This window comes from Phlebotomus papatasi, chromosome 2 (assembly GCF_024763615.1).
Source record: "Phlebotomus papatasi isolate M1 chromosome 2, Ppap_2.1, whole genome shotgun sequence".
Classification (NCBI taxonomy): domain Eukaryota; kingdom Metazoa; phylum Arthropoda; class Insecta; order Diptera; family Psychodidae; genus Phlebotomus; species Phlebotomus papatasi.
In genome coordinates, this window is record NC_077223.1 from 55,221,589 (window position 1) to 55,243,226 (window position 21,638).

The window sequence follows — 21,638 nt, forward strand, 5'->3', positions numbered from 1 at the left end:
ATGATAATTTTTTTTTAACTTAAAACTACCTTACATCTAATATCACATTTACATATTTACATGGTGGGCATTGCTCTGATATCGAGCCTGGGTAGCCCTAAGTCGTTTTTGGCCCTCTTAAATCTTCTCCAGAGACATTGCCTTCATTGTCTTTCAAAGGGATATGTGTTGCCCTCCCGAAGTATAGGGCTTGACTGTAAAAGTGACACTGAAGTCACTATTCTGCAATTTTCGCCCCGTTTAGACTATAAAGGGCATAAGTGCACATTGTGGAAGTAGGGGGGGGGGGTCTGTCGTAAATAATTCACTACCCCTAGCAACTTAACCCTTTAACCACGAGATAGTTTTTGCGGACCGAAAATGCGCAATAAAAATGAAACCGATAAACAAAATCAGAAAAAGTTCTTACATCCAGCATAGAAAATCCAACAGTCTGATTCGGTGTATTTTTTTACCTCTATATACAATCCCTAATTTATGAGAATGTTTCAAAGCTATATGTAAAATCACGACTACATCATACAAACTTCCTACTAATAGGCCCAGTTTTGTTGACGACGTTGACGATCAACGATGTAAGGTGCAAAGTAAAAGACTAGCATAAAGGAATTACTTATTCGTAGCCGCCGTGTCCTCAAATACTTTAACATGATGTAGGTGGGTAAGAAATACATTCTGGATAGCAATGTAAGAAAAGAACAGAAAACTTGTTAGATGTAGCTAAACAAATAAGGAGGCGTCATATGTATTCTCCAACATTTCATAGTGTGTTGCGAGTGCGTTTTGAGTCTCAACAGCTATTTTTTTTTAAATTTCTTTCTACTATTTGAACTGGTGTGTGGTGAGCAATTTCAGAAATAGCGCAAAGGTTATTGTCCCAAAAGACGTGAAGGAAAGAAGAAGAGAATCACACATTAACAAATCACACACAATCAGACAAATAGCAATCATCAAATACAACTTGCTTATCTTGTCACTGCCCAAGAGATCATTGCAATTTCTTAGCATCAATAAAACTTACCGAGATTGAGCTCAATTATGTCCATCCCGCTTTAAATCATGATATCACAGTAAGAAATAAGATAATTTTTTTCGTAATATGCATAGCATATCTTACGACGAAAATGTCAAAGACTGTACTAATTTTCTTACAATTGCAATTCCACAAGTATCAATTAAATAACAAATTCACAGAAATAGGTCATCTTCAATCATTGATAGAAATACAATCATTTATTAGGCATAAATTAGTATAAAATTTATCAAAAGTTTATTGCATGATGTGATCACTTTGACAACAACAAAAATATATTATTAGAAAGTAAACGAACATTTCAATCTAAGATAATTTTTTAGCAAACTAACTTGGCAACAATTAAAAGTAAAGATTCTTCCAGATAATCAGATTTTTTCAATCTTATTAAAAAATCTCTTAATTTGTCATATTTGGATTAGCAAAAAATTACTGAATATCTTACGATCCGGAAACAGTTAATATTACATATTCTGAATGAGTCAATGAGAATACAATTGTATTATTTGTCTCAGAAACTTTATTCTACAATTAACAACATAATTCATGCGAGCAACACTTCTTGTACACCAAGACCTATCATAGCAAATGAGCTCTTACTGCATAAATCCTCAGCATGATTTCTTTGAATTTTTTAGATTTATGAGCCTTATTTACTTTTATTAGCAATTATGAATTGATGATTTTACTATACTTGAGTTTAAGAATAAGTTGGTAAACGATATGAGTGAAAATCCCAATTATTATCCTCAAAAACTTGATTTTACTAGTAACATTATAATTCATGCGAACAACACTTTTTGTACACCAAGGCCTATCATAGCAAATGAACGATTACAACATAAATCCTTACCATGATTTCATTGAATAATTTCGGTTTATGACCCTCATTGACCTATTAATAGCAATAATGAATTGAATATTATATGGCTTTCATTTTACTTGCGTTTTAAAATACTTTGGTAAACGATATGAGTGAAATTTCCTTGAAATGATTTCTTTGAATAATTTCAATGTATTATCCCTATTGACCAAATAAGCGACAATTATGAATTGGATATCATATTGCTTTTGCTCTAGTTGGGTTTAAGAATACGTTGGTAAACGACACAAATGAAAATCCCAAGTATGTTCCTCAAAAACATGATTTTACAATTAACATTATTATTCATGCGAGCAACACCAAGGCTTATTATAGCAAATGGTTATTGGTTACCAAAAAAATAATAATCAAATTATTGTAAATAGAATTTTTTTGTTTCTGTCTGATAAAAAAAACGAAAGTTATGTTCAAGAAGTTATCACCCTACGAAACTTGTAATTAAATTATTAATAGTTCTAGAATTACTTATATTGATCACTTTAATTTAATTATTAACTTAATTCAAATGGTGTGCGAGGAGGATTTCGGAGGATTTCGATTGGGTTAATAATTTTCGGGTTACTATTGATCGAGACGGGTAAATTTATACATTTCTTGCGGGTCGGGTCAAGTACGGGTATTAAATTTTTTTTGCGGGTCGGGTCGAGTACGGGTATTAAATTTTTTTTGCGGGCCCGGTCGGGTCGGACAGCACTAAATTTCAACTGGTCGGGTCGGGAACGGGTCAAGTCTATTGCGGATGCGGGTTGAAAAAAATCCAAAACCCCGACCCGTTCAGGGCTCTACTTGGAATATCAATAGTACTTTTTCATCTAACAATTATCCATGTATTAGTGAAAAATCAATGATAGTTTTATACCGCCACGGAAGAGTGGCTACATCTGCCCAGAGGGCTGTTTCTGTGTTTATCATCTTTATATAAAGGTAGATAATTATTGTCCAAGTGAAAAATATCTCTTAATTTATGTTATTAAACCAGAAACAAAGTAAAACTATGAGATTTTGATTAACAACTTAGAAAATCAAATGCTGGGCAAAAAACTGTAACATCAAAATTACAATTTTATACCCATTTTATAAAAATGCTTCTAAATTGTAGGATAACAGGATCAGACTTATAAATATTTCTGGAAATATGGGGATGTGTTTCTACTTTCATTAAAAAGGGATGGCAAAGCGTCCGAGGCTTTGCGAGCTGCTCGAACTCCCGAGAAAGAGCCTTGCCTTATATACCTTTTCGCAATTTTTTCTGGTACATATAAAATTATTGTTGAATTTAATTTGTCTGTAAATCACCACAAAACCATCTTGAAGTTGAAAATTGTTCAAGAAGACGGTTTCAAAAAAATCATTATCGTTTAATTAATTAATTGACCAAAGCGGATGAAAATTAGGCTTTTGACCTTCAAAAATTCAAGATGGCGAATTTTCCGGTGAAAGGTGTCGAAAGACGAAATGTTCATCTGGATTACCTCCAAAACATATTCAAAAATGAACAAAATCACCAGGGCTAATTTTTTGCAAAGTTAGAAAAAATTCATTATTGGCCTATTTTTGGGGAACAAGGAACTCATGAAAGGGGAGGGGGAAAAACTAAAGAGATTAACTTCGAGATAATGTCATTTGAGGAGGGGTCGTCGAAGACCGGAAGTTGATATCTCCTACCATTTGAATTTTATATGGGTCAAAAGACTGAAAAAGTGCAAAAATACGATATTTTTAAAATTGGGCTATTACCGTTACTTTCCCGGTCCATCACCGATTGTGACCGATGCAGTCGGGTTCAGAATTACAAGATCTCTCAAAAAAATCCAAATTTAACCAAATCCGTTGAAAATTAGGTGCTCCAAGGTGGTTGACCTTTGACCCTCAATAATTCAAGATGGCGATTTTCCGGTAATAGGTGTCAAAGGACGAAATGTTCAGCTGGACTACCTTCAAAACATATCCAAAAATGAACAAAATCGCCAGGGTCAATTTTTTGCAAAGTCAAAAAAACATTTTTTGGAGGGGTTAGAAGGGGTGGGGGTAATTTGAGTAAGTTAGTTCGATTGAGAATGTTGACTTGTGAGGGGTCTCCGAAGATCGGAAGTCAATATATCTTACCGTTTGGCAGTCAGGATGGAGAGAAGTTGAATAAACACGATTGTTAAAACTGCTCTCTCTCTTGGAGTTCGAACAGTTAAAATACTGTAACGAATTTGCGTTTTAAATGGCTAGGGGTTGTGAAATATTCAAGACACCCCTCCCCCTATCTCCACAATACGCCTTTGGGTCAATCACAGCCCCAAGCATTCGTTTTGGGGCGAAAATTCCAGTATATTCGCTTAAGTGCGATTTTTACATTTAAGTGTATACTTTGGGAGGGCAACACACATGCCTTTGAAAGACATTGAAGGCAATGTCTGTGGAGAAGATAGAACAGGAGGGAGCTTTAACACTTAAAAACCCGAGCCAAAAAATCATGTAAAATACCAAAGTGGCATAAAATGCCAGCGCTGATATTATTAACAAAGAAGCATTTTTTCAATAGTTTTTCGATCCGTAAGAATTCTACAACAGTTCTTGGACTCACGAATTAATTTGCCATTAAATATTTTCTCATTTTCTCGTCATTTTTATATAAATTTTCTGAAAATTGACAAAAAATGCTAAGGTGAATTTTTACAGATTTTTGTAGCAAAAAGCCAATTTCTATTAATAATGCTGGCACAACGTTCCATGAAGGAACTAGGCCTTCCCACAAGTGGATTTCTAGACATGCATTATTATTTTTTCTTGTACGGGATGAGGTTGTCAGTCCCATGCCCGTGGAATCAAGTGCAGTGTAGCTTACTGGATACAATCCGAACACCTTTAACTCCAGAAAAATTCCTGATGAACTAAAGGGGATTCGAACCCGGGACACTTACATCATAGAGCGAGTGCTCTACCACTTGACCCATTGAGTGCCCACCAATTTCTAGTGCTTTTCCTTTTTCCTAGCATTTTGGCCAGGATTTTAGGACTCAAATCAATATATTTTCCTGTAAAATACAGTAGACTTTCCCTCAATCGGCTCTTTTCCAATCGCGCGAAAAATTTTACTGACAATTTTCACGTTTGATTATGAAGCTAATTTGCTCAAATTCGCTGTAGTTCTTCTTATTTTTTATAATAGTTTTTAAGAAGTTGAAACACGGGATTTTGACCTTTGATCTTCCGAAACGTTGGCAAGGAATAAAGGAGGAGGAGATCAAAGGTCAAAATCCCGTGTTGAAACACGGGAACTTCTTAAATACTAATTTTATCTTTAATGGAAAATATTACGTATGAGTATTGTAGTTTTTGTTGCCGAAAGGGTTTTGCAAAAAAAAATGGAAGTATAAAAAATAAATAAAATTAATTTTCAAAATGGGAATTTAAAAAAATTGGCATTTTTGAGCTTAAATGTAGAGCTCAGAGGCAAAATGACACATATCCTATGGCTAAAGCATAGGATATGTGTCATTTTGCCTCTGTGCTCCACAAATATTTACTACATAGCAAATAACTGGAGACTTGCAAAAAATATTCTAGATTCCTTCAATCTTCTACTTTACAATTATGTACAGATATAAGAAAAAAATAACTTCAGGTAGTAAGAAAAATTATTTTCTTTATAGGGCACCGGTGTTCCAATCGTCCTTAAAGAGTTAAAAAAAATTTATGTGAAATTCCAACAGAAATTCGAAAAATAAAAACAAGGCGTTAAGCGAATTTTCACATTATTTTTCTCTATTGTCACAATTCTAGGTATTACATTATTTATTATTTAATCAATCTTTTAACCTTTTCAAGTATTCTTTGCGATTTTTTCGAATCCTGACACAAACTCAAAAAGTTGACATTTTTTAAGTTATGTAGTTAAGCCATATTCAAATGTCCATTTCTGATGTCAACTCCATATAAAAAGGGTGGCATTTTACGCCAATCTGGTATTTTACGCCAATTTTTTAGTTTATTCCCTATTTTTTGAATAAAATTTTTTGATTTTTTCCACTAAACGAAAACTAATTAAATTCTCTATACATTCGTGTTATTACTTTAGCATAATATTGATTAGAATTTCTACTATGAAAGCTCTTAACTTAAAATAGAAATAAAATGCCACTTTGGGTTTTAAACGTTTTAAAGTATTAAATTGCCCCTTTACGACCCAGGCAATTAATTGCCAATACTTTGCTCAATGTACAATTTAAGAGAAACGAGAAAAATCCACTGTCTAATTCTACCCCTGGCTAATTGTACCCCGGTCTCCCCTAAGCGCCATAAGAATAGGTATAAGAAAAAAATTTAGATCCTAATTCGAAGTATACATTTTCGATAATACAAAGACGAAAGCAAAGCAGCACCGAGCCGATTTGCAAACGCTCGGACCAACATCCATTACTTTAAAGTGCATTTTCTCCACTTCTGAATTTTGAGATTTTGTAAAAATAAATTGTAAAAGACTATTTAGGAATATTTTTACGGACTTAGCATGTGTGAATATTCTTTTACTTTTATCTTATAAATAAATATATTGAAAAGACTTATGAAATATGTACCTATATAAAATATAATGAATAGATAAACATTATAAAAATAATATAATATTTTCACATTATCAGACAAAATTACTAAAGCTGAATTTCTTTCATAAAATGTTACATTCAATAAAAATCCCGTGCTTCAAATATGAGAGCTGTTTAATGAGCACTTGACACAAAAAGGAACAATTGATGCTACCCACATGGTGATTTTGATGGAATGATCATGGGGCAAATGAAAACGATGGGTTTGGAGGGAAAATTGGTGTAAATTCTACAATTGGGTCAATAAGCATGCGGGCAACAATCAATTAAGTCACAATACTTTCTGCATTTCGATTTTAAATTTCAAAGATTGTCCCAAATTACTTCATATCGTAAATGTAGAATTTGACACATATAATGTAGAAGTTGTTTCATAGGTGCTCGTATATGTCGTATATACAACTGATTATCTCAACAAATCATTTGCCTGAGTTAAAGAATATATTCGTTTTTTCCTTCTGCCACCTTGAAGATGTTGAAAAGTCTAATTGCTTAAGCTAGCATTTAATAAAACCAACGAACTGAAAGTGTGTGAAGAACAGAATCAATTTTATTGGAGCTTATAGAGTGTGCTTTTTTACCATACGACCTTTTCGATGGAAATATATCTTAAAGGTATAATTTTTTTTAATATAATTTTATTTATTTTAATTATTTATTGTTTTGATATTAAATTTTAATTTTCTCACTTTTCTAATTTAGAATTCGTCGTTTCTTTCTTTTTCAATAAATCTAAGAATACTTACAATTTTTTAACCCTCTATCAGGTAAGACCGTCCCAAGCCGGTTATTCTAAATATCGCAACGAAAAGTGGGAATGAAGAACGGATGGTTTTTTTTTCAAGTTTAGTGGACCATTAATTAATAAATTAATTAATAAACACCTCAAACAAAATTATTTAACTACTTTTTTGTATATTAAAGAAAACACTGTTAGAGGGTTAAATTCAGTTCTGAATTAGATATTTAGGATAGACTGTGACGTAATAAAAGGCTCGACCGATTTTTCAGTTCCAAAACTGAATTTACAGTCGAATTAACATACTTTAAATTAAACTACAAATAAATAAGATGTAGGCATCCGATTATTGAAAAAACATCTCACATACTATAAGTATAAGCTTATCACTGGTTTCTAAAACATACTCAGAAAATCTCACATATTATGAATATTGTATGAAATTAATAAAATTTAAATTTTATTTATTCATATATTTTTAATTATCTAGAATTATAGGAAATTTATGTACCATATACAGTGGCATTCATTGTAGATTTCTTTTAATTATAAAATATCCTTAGTCTTCTATACCGTGTGCTTTGTATCGTAGGCGCAATTGGCAAGAGCGTTAATTATATCTCTTGGAAGGTGAAAACTCCAATTCGACTTTCGCAGTTGTGAGTTTGAGTCCCAAGAGGTGCAAATAACTAAATCTTTGGTAGCAGATATTTTCACGTGATTAAACATAATAAAATCAAGAATAAAATGCACCGGGTTTGCCCAAAACTCCGAGTGCGGGGGAAAAGTATTCACTTTACGAGGAAGACACTCTTGAGCGGTCTACAATGGACTTAGTAGATTCTCTTCCATTACGAGATATGAAATTGTAAAAATAATTATATTCTAGTAAAAATATTATAAAATAAATAATAATTATCTAAATTGTGTAAACATTATGGACCAATTCAGATAAATTACAAATAGTTATAAAATTAAAATTTTTGTTTTGAATATTTCTCAATTGCTAAATTATGCGTAGTATTTTTAGTATCCGAGATTACAAAGAAAGATCAATAAGTATAAAATTTCTTTACTTTCAGACCACTTAAATTTTTCACTTGTCTCGTCCATCTGACCATTAGAAAACTTAGAGGTCACATGGTTAGAGATAGAGACTTGGAGTCTGGTAAAGCAATAACCAGATTTCAAAGGCAAATCATTTAAGAAATTGTTTAAGTGGATTAATTAAGAGCGTCACAATCAGTGACGCAATAGGCAAGACCGTTGGCTCTTGGGCGGTGAGGTCTGTGACTCAACTGTCACAGCTGTGAGTTCGAGTCCCGACCGGTGCAAGCAACTGAATGTCTAGAAAAAAGACATTTTCACTATGATTGTATAATGTAATAAAATGCACCGCCTCTGCCCAAAAAAACTTTAGGGGCATGGAAGTAGCATTAACTACGAGAAAGGTGTTCCTTGGCGATCTACGACAAGCAAATTCTTCCAACACGGGGCACATTGTAATCATTACATTAGCAAATAAAGCGTCTCGATACGATTAATAATAATAAGAACACGACGAGAAGTGTGGAAAGAGTGGAGACATGACCAGAACAAAGAAAAGTTAATTCGGTAGAAGCACTTGAGAACAGTAAATTTTTAAATAAATATCGCTCCTTGGAAATTACAAGGGGTCAACTCACTGTTTTGCGATTTTGAGATTCTAATGCACTTAGAATGATAATTTAATAAATTTTCAGATGATATAAGTTATTAAATTTCGTTATTAGAAAAGTTTTTCAAAATTTTAAGCTTTTTGATTACTTGCATAATTTTGTTTGAAGTAAAGGGGCACAAAATATATTCATCGTTCAAATTTTTGTGAAACAGGGGACTAACTCAAGCAAGTTGATCCCTTGTCATTCTAATTTTAGCAAAATTTGCACATCATTTAGAACAAGGAGCTAACTCATTAAAAAAAACATATTTTGAAAAGTAAAAATATAAAAGTTTCCATGTTTATATTAGCGCTCATACAAATAGAAAAGAAATAAATTGTTTTTGTTCAGTCATTAAATTGAGATACTTATGTACACAAAGTTGAATCTTCCATGCTGTCTCCTGAAAAATGGCCGAAAATTAGTTAGCCCCTTGTAATTTCCAAGGAGCGATATATTCATTTTTCATTGGAATGGTACCAGAATTCCAGAATTTAAAGTATATATAAATACTTAAGCTTCTTGCAACTGCTTTCTTTAATAGTTCTTAGAGAAATAAGATTTTGAGTTGATTAGAACGGTAGAAATTAAATTGTCTATTTGTTCTGGAATTTGCAACGTGGATGAGATGAATAGGATGTATAATATGGTAAATTCGAAATAAGTACATTAGATATCCTCAGGATCGCTACATCAGGGCAAAGGAACATTTAATGCCATGGGGCATCTGATACCACCTCTAATAAATTGATATTTTTCTTTTATTATTTTGATATTTTATAGAAATGCATTGTAAAATATTTAATTAAAAATTTAGATTTTTCAATGCCAGAGTTCCAGAATATTGAAAATTCTTAAATTTATAAGATGTGGCATAAAATGGGACCTACATAATAATCAAACGGTGCAAGCCAAAATCCCGACAGCCAAAATCCCGAACGCCAAAATCCCGAAAAGGCCAAAATCTCGAAAGCCAAAATCCTGAAAGGGACTAAATTATGTGGAGCAATATGTTTAGAATAATTTCCCAAAATACAGAAGATTTCCCTTTGCCTCCGGCAAGCGCGGGTACAATCGTGGGAGTAGCTATGACACTTTTAAAAATTCGGTATTTTGGCTTTCGGGATTTTGGCTTTCGGAATTTTGGCGTTCTTGATTTTGGCTTTCGGGATTTTCACCGGGACCCATAATCAAAAGGTTCATCTACCCTACTCTGAAAAAATTATTATTATTATTATTATTATTATATTATTATATGTAGAGTATGTATAAAGTATATTTAAAAATATACTTTAAGTTTATCATAGGTCCGGATTATTATGACCGAAGGTATAATTAGTGCTAGAATTCAAAAAGATAGCAGTTATATAATCCGCTATTTTCCAACTCGTCACCGTACTGGAGCTTAAACAGTAAGTGATATCAACTTCCGGTCTTTCAAAACCAAAAACCATGTTTTTTTTTGTTTATTTCGAAAGCGGCACTATAGATCTATTTTATTTTCGGATATAAATTAGAGGTAGTCTATAAAATAACATTTCGTTCAAACATACCTATAACCGGGAGAATCTCCATTTTGATGTATTGCAGGTCAAAGGTGAATTATTTTAAGGAGTCATTTTTAACCGATTTAGTTAAATTTAGAATTTTTGGAAAGGTATTTTGTAATTTGAAAACCGGCAATGTCAGTTCCAATCAGTAATGAATTGGTCAAGTAATCATAAGCTAGTACACAAATGGATTTCAGAATTAAGATCCGGCACTCTCGACACAAACACCCACAATAAGGTAAATTGAGACGCAAGAATTTTTTAACCGGAATTGATGTTCTTGTACCATAATAGGTGTGAGGTAAAAGCCCTTATAGCATTGAAGTCTTCTGATTTAAAGCCTCTACACATTGGGAGCAATTTTCGTCAAAAATCCCATTTTTGACAGAATTTTGACGTTTCTACCTACAACAGCGCGGACGATTTCCTTCAAAAGAGCAATTTTTGACGAAAAATACTTACAATGTGTAGACACCATTAGACCCCAATTTTTTAAGGAATTGAAAAAAAATCTAAATTTTCACAGTAGCGTTTTTGAATTTCATTGTAAGAAATCATTTATTTTTATTTTTAATAGAAAAAAACTTAAATTCTTTTAATTAAAAACAAATTTAACCACCAATTTGATTATATTCCAAATTGGCATAAATTTAAAAATAAAAAAAAAACACTTGCTATGAGATAATTTTAAAGTAAAAATATAAATTAAAAAATAAATACAAATTAATTAAAATATTTTTATTATTATAATGATATCTTAAATTAAGGTTATAAGAAATTATTTTTGGTCATAAATTAGTATATAAGCAGAACATTGTTTTAATGTTGGCATCAATCATGTCTGTAGAGACTGATAACAATGTCTCATATGCAAATACTTATGATCTGTCTGCACTATCAATTAATTGTCCTTCATGATTTATGAGTAACTGATGGATTGAGCAAAATAGTTGAGGTTACTGTGAATGCATGTGTGCTTATACATATATGCACAAGTGTAAAAGAATTGGGAGGCAAAATAGAAAAAAAATGTAGCGCAAATATATAATTCTCTGTTTGAAATCAACATTGACGGACAACCACTAACTTAAGTGTAATTCTCTTGTAACTTCTCTTTGTATCGTGAATTTTATGAACTATACACATGTGATTCTGCCTTCAAATGACGACAGTTCAATGCACCGATTACGTAATGAGCACACATCGATCTAAACTATTAGTAGTCACTTTATAAATACTCACAGAGCCGATTGAACTTATTGGGTTCTTTTATTACTAAAACTCTATCGAGAGAGCAGTTGTAGAGTAGAGAGCAGATTTTTTAGTCTCTCAAAATCCTCACTTTCCAGCCCCATAAACTACTTTTTCAAGATATTTTCGCGAATCATACGATTTCCGAAAAATTATGTTACAATGTTTGTACGTGTGTCTGTCTTAATCGCCTGTCTGTTTGTCCATCTGTATTTTACCAGAACTAATATGACCAAACGGTTAGTTATAGAAACTTGAAAAGTTCGGGAGACTATCCTGAACTTCTCTGAACTGGTTTGTGAATATTAAATTATTTTAATACACAACACTTAAAAAAGAAGTAAAACATAAAAATCTGCCAATAAAATACCAAACACACAGTCAAGTTCGAGAGGTAATGATACGGATTAACTAAGAGTTATTAAAGGTTGATAGGGGCTTTTTAAAATGCTATTTTTCACATATTTCTAAAAAAAGGCGGGATTTAAAGTAATGCAATTTAGATAGAGAAAATCATTTTAGATCTAAATTTAAATTTAGCTGGGCACAATCTCTTTATAAGTTCAAACATATCAAGTTGTGTTAAGTATTTTAAGTATTTGGTCCAAGGTAAATAAATATCAGTATAGTGGAAAAAACAGTGACTTTCACTCACGGGAAGGAGGAAAGGAGCTGTTCCGGAAGACATTTCACATTAGAGGTAAAATTTTCTGGTCCTTGCGACAACAGATTGGTTTTTGAATATTTTTTCGTTAAGGGCCTCAAATGAGGGGCCCATTCAAAGGGTCCATTCAAGGGCCTCATATAAGGGAGTGGGGGAATAAGAAAATAACGTCTGGAGATATTGTTCTTTTTTTGGGTCATTGAATATCGAAACTTGATATTTTTTACCCTTTAAGCTCCAGGACGGTGACAAGTTAAAGAAAAATCGTTTATAATACAGTAGAGTCTCGCTATAGTCCATATTTGGTTCCAGATTTGACACTTGGATCACACTATGATACATGTCATTTTTTTTTAAATGATCAACGACTTTTAGTATTGAGATTTTTCGAGGGATCCATTTTCTTTGCGATTGTGGTACTTGTCCTCGCTCTCTTCATTATGGATCACTATTATCACAACTACTCAATAAAGTTTGCCAAAAATATTAAAGTAATTATGAAACATTGCATGTCGCGTACTAAAAAACATAACCTAACTTAAAATCAGTGTTTTGAAATCAACGGTCGATAAATTGTGGACTATAGATTGTAGACTATAGCGGGACTCCACTGTAACTGCTTTCTCTTTAAGTTCGAGCAGTAATATGAATTTTGAAATATTTAATGTTAAAACTTGGAATATAGTGGTACCGTCGTTGCGGGTGACTTTGCACGTTTTTTCACTATTTTTCAACTTTGCTCTCTAAAAGTGGATAGTTAAAGTGAAGGGAGGGGGGTTTTTGAGTAAAATTATTTGTATTCAGTTGTTAATGAATGGATTTTGTGCCACTAGCATTAATTTTGTAAAATTTTTCTATGTTTAAAAAAATCAAGAAAAAAGGCTTGCACTTGGGGTAAGGTGCGGGTGACTTTGCACTTTTTAATAAATACTAAAAAATCAACAATTTCTGATAATAAACGACAATGAAGATCTTTACATCTAAGGGTAATATGCACGAGATCTACAAGATGACATGATCGCCATCTTGATTTGACGTTTCTGTCCGCCATTTTGAATAACTGTCAAAACCTAAAACTGGTTCGATTGAGTTGAAATTTTAGTATGTTGTAGCTGATGTCAAGACCTTTTCAGAACGTATCTATGTCCCAGTCTACGTCAAGTATTTACCTAGATACAGAGGCTCAAATTTTAAAATTTTGAAATCATCATATTTTGGCGATCTTTATTTACTAATCCTTAATTTTAAAATCTAAATGAAATGCCTCAGTACCCATTAAAAATGGTTGAGGCTTTTATTTTATATATTTATTTACTCTTACATAATTAAAAAAAATAAATGAAAAGTGCATTTATTAATTTTTTTATTTTTTCATTTTTGCAAAAACAGTTTTTCAGATCTTCAAATAATATGCTGTTATAAAGAAAAACATTACTTTTCTTTTTGTTTGTTATTTAGATCTCATCGCCTAACGATAGTACTGTCTTTTTTGTGATGATTTCGATAAAAGAAGCTCTCTGTAGTTCTGTATTCATGAAAATGTCAAAATTTTGAACTTGGAGCTCCTGTATCCAGGCAATCGCTTGACCTAGGTCGGATGTTATATATGTTCTAGAAAGGTTTTGACATCAACTAGAACATACTAAAATTTCAGCTCAATCGGATGAAATTTTTGTTTTGACAGTTATTCAAAATGGCGGACAGAAACGTCAAACCAAGATGGCGACCACACCATCTTGTAGATCTCGGTCACTTTATCTTAAATTATGAAAAAATTGGATAATTTTTAGCCAAATACTTTTATTATAAAGCTTTAGAAAGACCATTACATGCAATTTTATAACACAAATCATGCGTTCTTAGAAAGATAATAGGGAAAAAAATATTTTAATAAAAATAATCAACAAAATCGAAGTGGATTATTCTAGCCAGATAAATTTAGAATAGATTTGGGCAATTTACTACTCTGAAATCGATTTTAAAATTGCACCTTCAGATAACTTTTTCACGGAGCCATTTTTTGGCAAAATACCTATATTAGCATTTCATTGACTATTACTAAAACCACAAGAATCCTTTTGAGGATCATTGTACCTTACTTGGTACTTAACATATCCCTATATACTTTGACATGGTAGACCGGATCGGCGAAGACTATCAATAAGTGCTAGAATTGTTCAAAGTCTCACGAACAGCAGAGTGCAAAGTCACCCGCAACGACGGTATATTTTATTAGTCGTATGAAAATACGATTCTCTAAAGAATTGTAAAATGTCACGAAGCATTAATTCTTAAAACCTAATATTGTATTCCTAACAATTATTATAGAACAGAAGTTATTGCTATTTAAAGATGACTTTAAGATTTTAAGAGAGAGATCAGACATTACATTGTATAGAATCTCAAATAAAAGTTACATTTGTTTTTAATTGATTTATGGCATATTTTGCAAAAAATCTATTAGAAGCTGTATGAAAAGAGAAGGATTATCAATCGTATTATATTTATATAGGATGATTACTGTCGTTTAATGAGGTGACTACGAGATACATTTTCAATTTTTATCTGGTTTCCTTGTTTGATCACCATATCGATAATGAGAAGCCAATAAAATCGACCTCGAGACTCTAGGCGAGCATTATGATCACGGTGCAATTCAGCAAAAAGTAGTAACCGTAATGTGTATAGTGGGAAGTCGGGTATCTTTGAATTGGAGTACTTTTGAATTATGGTATTTTAGCTGAGATTCTTTACAACCCTCTCCTACTAGGTGAAATTTTTAACAATCTCACCTATTTTTAAATGAAACCGAACCATATCTAGATTTAAATTAGCTTCACAATCCAGTTATGAAGCCAACTTACAATGATGAGGCTTAGTTTTAATTAAGAAGGAGAAAAAGGTCCTATTTCAAACTTAAACGAGATAAAATTAATGTATTTTATTTTGTATCATATTAAAAAATATCAATTGTAGGATTGAATTTTCTACCTTTATATTTTATATCAAGAAAATCTATATCACGTAGAGCGAGATTTCACTGTATTTGGTTATTTTTCGGGTGGTGAGGTGAGAGGCGATCACAAACACACTAAATTTTGGACACAGTATCATTGAATTAACCTTGTGAATGCCAAGGACACCTTCTATACTGAGGAACAAGCAATGCTTTGTCGCTCGACAGAAACTTCTTCTCAGCGCTGAGGAAGTACGAAGCAGTGGTTCTCAATCAAAGAAATGTATTCTTTGATAATTTCATTTAGTATTTAATCCTCAAAAGATTTAAGTTTGTCTGATTGAATCCACCTTTTACGCAGTTACAACGTATTAATTTTTATGCAATCGTATACACAGCAAATACACTAGTAATTTTGATGCTCTCTGAATTAGATCATTAAACATCACAAAACGTTACCACAATTTTGTATAATACATCAAAAGAATCTCAAGTTTTACCAATCAATTAAAAACTTGCGCAATCTACTCTATACTTGTTTAACCCTTTCTGGACGAGACGCTTGTTACTGTATATCAATAAAAAAAAATGAAACCGATAAATTATATCAATAAAACGTCTTACATATAACATGGCAAAATCCAACAGAGCCTGATTCGGTGTATTTTTACCTCTATGGACAATAGGTACAAAAGAGACCAAAAATTTAAATAATTTTTCTGACAATACCAATGAATGATAATTTTTACTATAATGAAAAATATTTTATGTATAGTTATTGTATACTTTCTAGTGCCAAGAGGTTTTTGCTTAAAAAAATTTATAAAACAATACAAAAAAAATATTCATCAATGCAGTTAATTAAAAATTCGTCACTTTTGAGTTTTAATATTTACTAGATAGTAAAGCGTGTCCCAAATTTAACTCCCAAGTTTTCGACATGAAGTTAGTCATAATAGGAATTGAGTTTTGTTTTGATGTTTCAAGAGAATTTCGTCAGCTTTTCATTTCTGAAAAAAATATTGAAAAAGGTTGTGTTTTGGCTGAGAAAAGTGATAAAAATGGAGAACCTGCGCAAATTGATCGTAGACACGTACCTAAAGAATCCAAAAACGAGCTATTCTGAAATCGGAAAGATCACCGGAAAGTGTACATCCACGGTGCAAAGGGTTATATTACGCTTCAAGGAACTCAAGACTGTTGTTCGAAAGCCAGGAATGTGGCAGAAAACCTGGAGCTGTAGACAAGACTACACTTAAATAATATCACTTAAATAATATTATAACTTAAAGGGAAAATGGGAAACTGAGTGACACCCATCTTTCAACAATAAGAGCACCATATAACAACCTTCAGCACCCGCATAAGGGATGATATGTTGGATGTGTCATAGGAATGAAGGATTAGGATTGATGCGTTTAGCCGTCAACTGCAAATACGAAGTATTATAAATTTTCATATAGACACGAAAGCTTGAGAATCTCTGATATATGCAAAAGAGTGTTGAATTTGGTTGTGTGTTTCCTTGAACTTGATAGCGAGAGCTCGATTAATGAAAAACACGAAAAGAGAATCAATGTTGAAAGGCGCGCAAAAAGTCGAAATTTTATTCAATCGTTATGTTAAGAAAAATCTAACTAAATTACAAGAGTTCAGAGAATATTACATTATAAAATATTATTATTATTATGTTATTGTGAGGAGACAACGAGACAACTACCATTTAAAATTCCAAACCTAATACAAATTAGATTGACAATTATAATAAGATTAGAATTAATTTTTGAATCCATTCAAGAGATATTTATGTAGTTGAAAACCAAAAAAATGCACATGATAAACATTGTTTCATGAGACTAAATAGACATTACTGTATTTAAGTATATAACATTTGATTAAGACTTCCGTTTCTTATTAATCTACCCAAATTTTCCCATCGCATCTTAAGACTTTTTAGCCTAACTTCCCACTCCTTTTTTCTACAATTACACTTGATGAAAGTGTGTCAATCTTCGAATCTTTCACTTTTTTTCGTAAATTTGCTTTGCGTCTTTTCCGTTATTTTGAACATTACTAGAAACCAAGAAGAAAAACCATAAAGATAAAAAGAAATAATAATGTATTGCAAGGACTCAAGATCTCAGAAAAATCTATACAAAATGAAAGGATTCGTTTTTGTTATACTTTATCGCATTAATGATTCTAATTAAATATTTTCTTCAATTTTACCAAAAATTCATCTCTATTTAAATATGGCACAATCACGTTTCATATGTAATATTTTTTTCTTATTGTTCAACCTACGATTCTGCGATACGCAGTGCGTGAAAATAGCTATGCAAAAAAAAACTTTGGCAAATGTAAATAAAAATAAATCAACAACAAAAGACTTCACAGCTCATAATGGCGTATGGAACGAAAAAAAAATTGCGAATAAAAATTGGGTATTGTGTGATTTGGTTGTTTTTTCCTCCGACAGCTTTCACTTTCGAAATTATCTTTCACACTTTGTGTTTCTGCAAATTCTCAGGAAGAGAAATGCTATTTTTTTTACACTCAATCATTACATTATTATATAGAAATAGTACATAAACATTTTCGTTTCTTCATATTTTGATATAGCCTGGGTAAGTTTTCCATTACCATTTGCTTTCTAAAATAAGTCTAAAGAACAAAAACAAAATTGAACTAAATATGTATTTAATACCAGCAATGACTTGTAAAAAAAAAATTCTGAAGGAAGAAACCACAGTAAATTTATATAGAGGAAATTGGGGAACTACCGAGCAAGAGTGGGATTTTTTCAATCGAAAACTATGATTTTTTTTAAAATTATTTAGACATTAAACTAAAGAGGACGAGACATATGAATTCATTAATACTTTAATGTTTATGAATAAATGAATTCATTAATGCTAATCCATTGAAAAAACGATTGACGTAGTCTAAGTAATAGTTTAGAAATTTAAAAAAAATCTTAAGACAACGAGATTTCGAAAAAAAAATAAATTATCAAAATGTTACTAAATCAGTTCTTTTCCAACTGCTTAGAATAATTATTAGATAAGAATTGAACACGGATTTTGACCTTTGACTCCTTCTCCTTTATTTTCTCATAAACCGACGTTTCGGAGGGGGTTTCCTCCTTCCTCAGGTCTACAAAACATATTGACATAAGACAGGACTTTTCTTAGAAACATACTTTAACGTGAAAATCGAAAAATAACTACTAATACGGGACTTACATGGAAATTTTTGGGAAAGAACTAGTCACAAAAATTGTTACACTACTTTTTGGACTTTGCATATAATTATTATTGTATTTATTAAAAAAATTGAGATTTACATTGTTCTCAAAAGTCATGTTCATATCTGGCTCCAGATATTTTATGTCATGTCATATGTCAATTGGGGTGAGACAATTTCAATTTTCTTGGAAAATTAAATTGCTTTACAGCATCTTGATATCCTTATACAATAATATACCCAAGCTTTATGCAATAGTTTTCTAAAACTCACAGTGTTCCTGAAAAATAAGTTGAATTCGCATCTTTTAAGTGTTCGATGGGGTGCCCCAATTTCTCCTACATATAAAAACTTTTGCATCAACTCCAAATAAAAAGAAATAATTTTTGAAGTCATTGAACAAAACTTCAATCAAATTAACACCCCTCACACGCCCCACAATGATATTAAAAAGTTCTAAAAATATAATATATATTAAATACTAACAAGTATAATAATTTTATTTGATGAAGTATTTACTCAATCTTAAATTAATAGTTTATGGTCTCAAAATTAATTGGACGAGTTTGTACCCTCCATCTCATTTTAATTTTATATTCATCGTAATAAAAAAAAAATACAGGAAAGAAAATAATTTACCTGTTTTTATTATATGTATTATGCTTGAAGATTCACTTGGATTTTGTAAGAAAGGTATAGCGTGCCAACGAGCGTGATAACTATGAAAAACACAAAGTAGATTTCCTTATCAAGCGTTCCAATTTTACTGATAATTTCAAAAAGTGTCGCAGATTGCACTGAACTGCTGCAACAGTCATCCATTATTCCATTCCGATCCAATTATATTTCACTTCACAATGTTTTTTTTAACTTTAATGAACCTAAAATACTATTTTACAAAGGCGGTGTGCACAAAGAAAAGTGAATTGATCGCATAACACACATTTTTATTAGAGTGAAAGTTCTTTCTTAATTTATTCATAAGAGTCTTTTTCTCATCTCCACTGCTGAGATCTTTCCATGTATGTAACGTTATATATCTCGAAATGTGTACAGATGTGTGTGATGGTAAGTAAAAGATATATTTAACTCTATGGTGCAAAGCTAGCAGAAAATGACAGTGAAACAAGTTGGATTGACACTTTCTGTACTTATTGAGATGAATTATTAACACAAATTGATTATAAGCTCTCACTTATGATTATAATTTAACTATAATTTGTTTGAATTTTCATTGCAATTTACCAGAAGAACACTCTCTAACCTCAAGAAAACTGTGACAACATTAATTTTGACGTCTCTAAAAAGCAATTGAAATGCCCCCAAAAAGCTTAGTGTGAAAGCTTATGAAAAGAAACCAAAAGTAATATCGAAAATATTATAATTTTCTCAACCAAACATTTTTATTGGTATTGTGCTTTTCTTCGTCTACACCTTTCTTCCAGAATTTTATTTCTCTACAAATTACTACATTTCATATATATTTTTAGGGCTTTTAAGGAAAATACATGGTCGCAAAAAGAACAATCCTATTCAATAAAGCTCTCTAGCAAAGTTTACCAACATTTATAGATATTAAAGTCTAGCGAAGACTCGCGATTTTTGCCTCAATCATGGCGAACACACTTATTCGGAATAAATATAGCAATGGAATAGAAACATCAAATGTAATTCCATTTAACAATTATTCTCACATAACTTGCCATTTAAAAAATAGGTAAATTCCACTTTTTCTTTGATACATTACATAAAGAATTTCTCTTAATCATCAAAATATTCATACCATTTCATTAACATTTCGTTTTAAACACATAGTTATTTTCACTAAATTTATGTTTTCTCTTTATTTACTATTCAATATTATTTATGCTTAGTTTTTTAGTTATAAAGTTCTTTCACTACAATACATTAAAAAAAAGATAAAAAGGTCGCTTAAAATGAATTAATATAATGAGTGAGAATAGAGTGCAAAAATGTGAATGTAAAAGTTTGTAAAAAAAATCATTTTCAAACGACTATTTCAATATTCACCAAGAACATAATGTCTTCCTTAAAATTATGACGTACCGGATTTTGAAAAAAAAATTTAAGTATATATACAAGTCCTTAAATAAACTTTCAAGCTCTTCTTTAATATGTCTTTGTACACGTGGGATTTTTTCTATTCTTTTATTTGTGTGTCACCAGCACCTAATTCTTGGAGTTCATGTGGCTCAGCATCGATCTGAAATTTTATTTTAATAGTTGTATATTTATTTCAGGTTAATAAATTGTAATTTTTACCCTGTCCAAATCAGTTTTGAGGTCTTTTCGTGACAAGTGATTGACGAGAATTGTTCCCAATGCGTCACACATCACATTTATTGTCGTCCTGAAGCGATCACTGTGTAACAAAATATAACAAAATTATCAGATCTTTTATTTTTAATGGCATATAGATGAAAACAGTGAATAATAAACTTACAGAAGCCAATCAACTGCAATAATTATCGTAACATCTTCAGCGGGAAGTCCTACGGTATCTAAAACCATTACCATCGTCACAAGTCCAGCTTGAGGAATTCCTGCTGCCCCAATAGATGCTGCTGTTGCTGTAACACTAAAACGCGAGCATCTTAATAAAAATTCTATAATAAAACAAATAAAGGTATACTCACCTTACAGCGACGATATGGCCAAATGTTAGAGAAATACCACGTAGTTGGGCAATAAAGAGCGCAGCCACGGCTTCATACAAAGCAGTACCATCCATGTTAATAGTAGCTCCCACAGGAATCACAAATCTCGTTACACGCGGATCTATTCCCATATCATCAAGACATCCAATAGTGATCGGCATTGTGGCAGAACTAAAACATTTTAGTGTGAGCAAAAACTCTATATCAATTTATGATTTCGTACCTCGATCCGGTACCAAAAGCTGTAGCCAACACATGTCCCATTTTTGCCACATATCCATATGGAAGTCGTTTTGTAGCAAGGAAAAACAAAACAGCAATTGTTCCTGCAAAACCAGAAGAA

General features: G+C 31.7%; 2 protein-coding genes across 3 annotated transcripts in view; both read right to left on the minus strand.

Moving 5' to 3' along the window:
- LOC129801740 (solute carrier organic anion transporter family member 74D-like) overlaps positions 1-19,935 on the minus strand; it is a 60,199-nt gene extending 40,264 nt beyond the window's left edge. The window contains exon 1 of the mRNA XM_055847038.1: positions 19,257-19,935. The gene's annotated coding sequence lies outside the window, so the exon portion shown is untranslated. The remainder of the gene's footprint in view (positions 1-19,256) is intronic.
- Positions 19,936-20,001: 66 nt separating this feature from the next.
- Positions 20,002-21,638, minus strand: part of LOC129801745 (excitatory amino acid transporter 3) — a 32,399-nt gene continuing 30,762 nt past the window's right edge. For both annotated transcript variants that reach the window (XM_055847047.1, XM_055847046.1), the window contains exons 8-12: positions 21,519-21,621; positions 21,275-21,466; positions 21,082-21,216; positions 20,901-21,000; positions 20,002-20,841 (exon numbers count right to left, since the gene is read on the minus strand). In XM_055847047.1, coding sequence (XP_055703022.1) covers positions 20,779-20,841; positions 20,901-21,000; positions 21,082-21,216; positions 21,275-21,466; positions 21,519-21,621 — 593 coding nt within the window. In that variant the 3' untranslated portion in view covers positions 20,002-20,778. The remainder of the gene's footprint in view (positions 20,842-20,900; positions 21,001-21,081; positions 21,217-21,274; positions 21,467-21,518; positions 21,622-21,638) is intronic.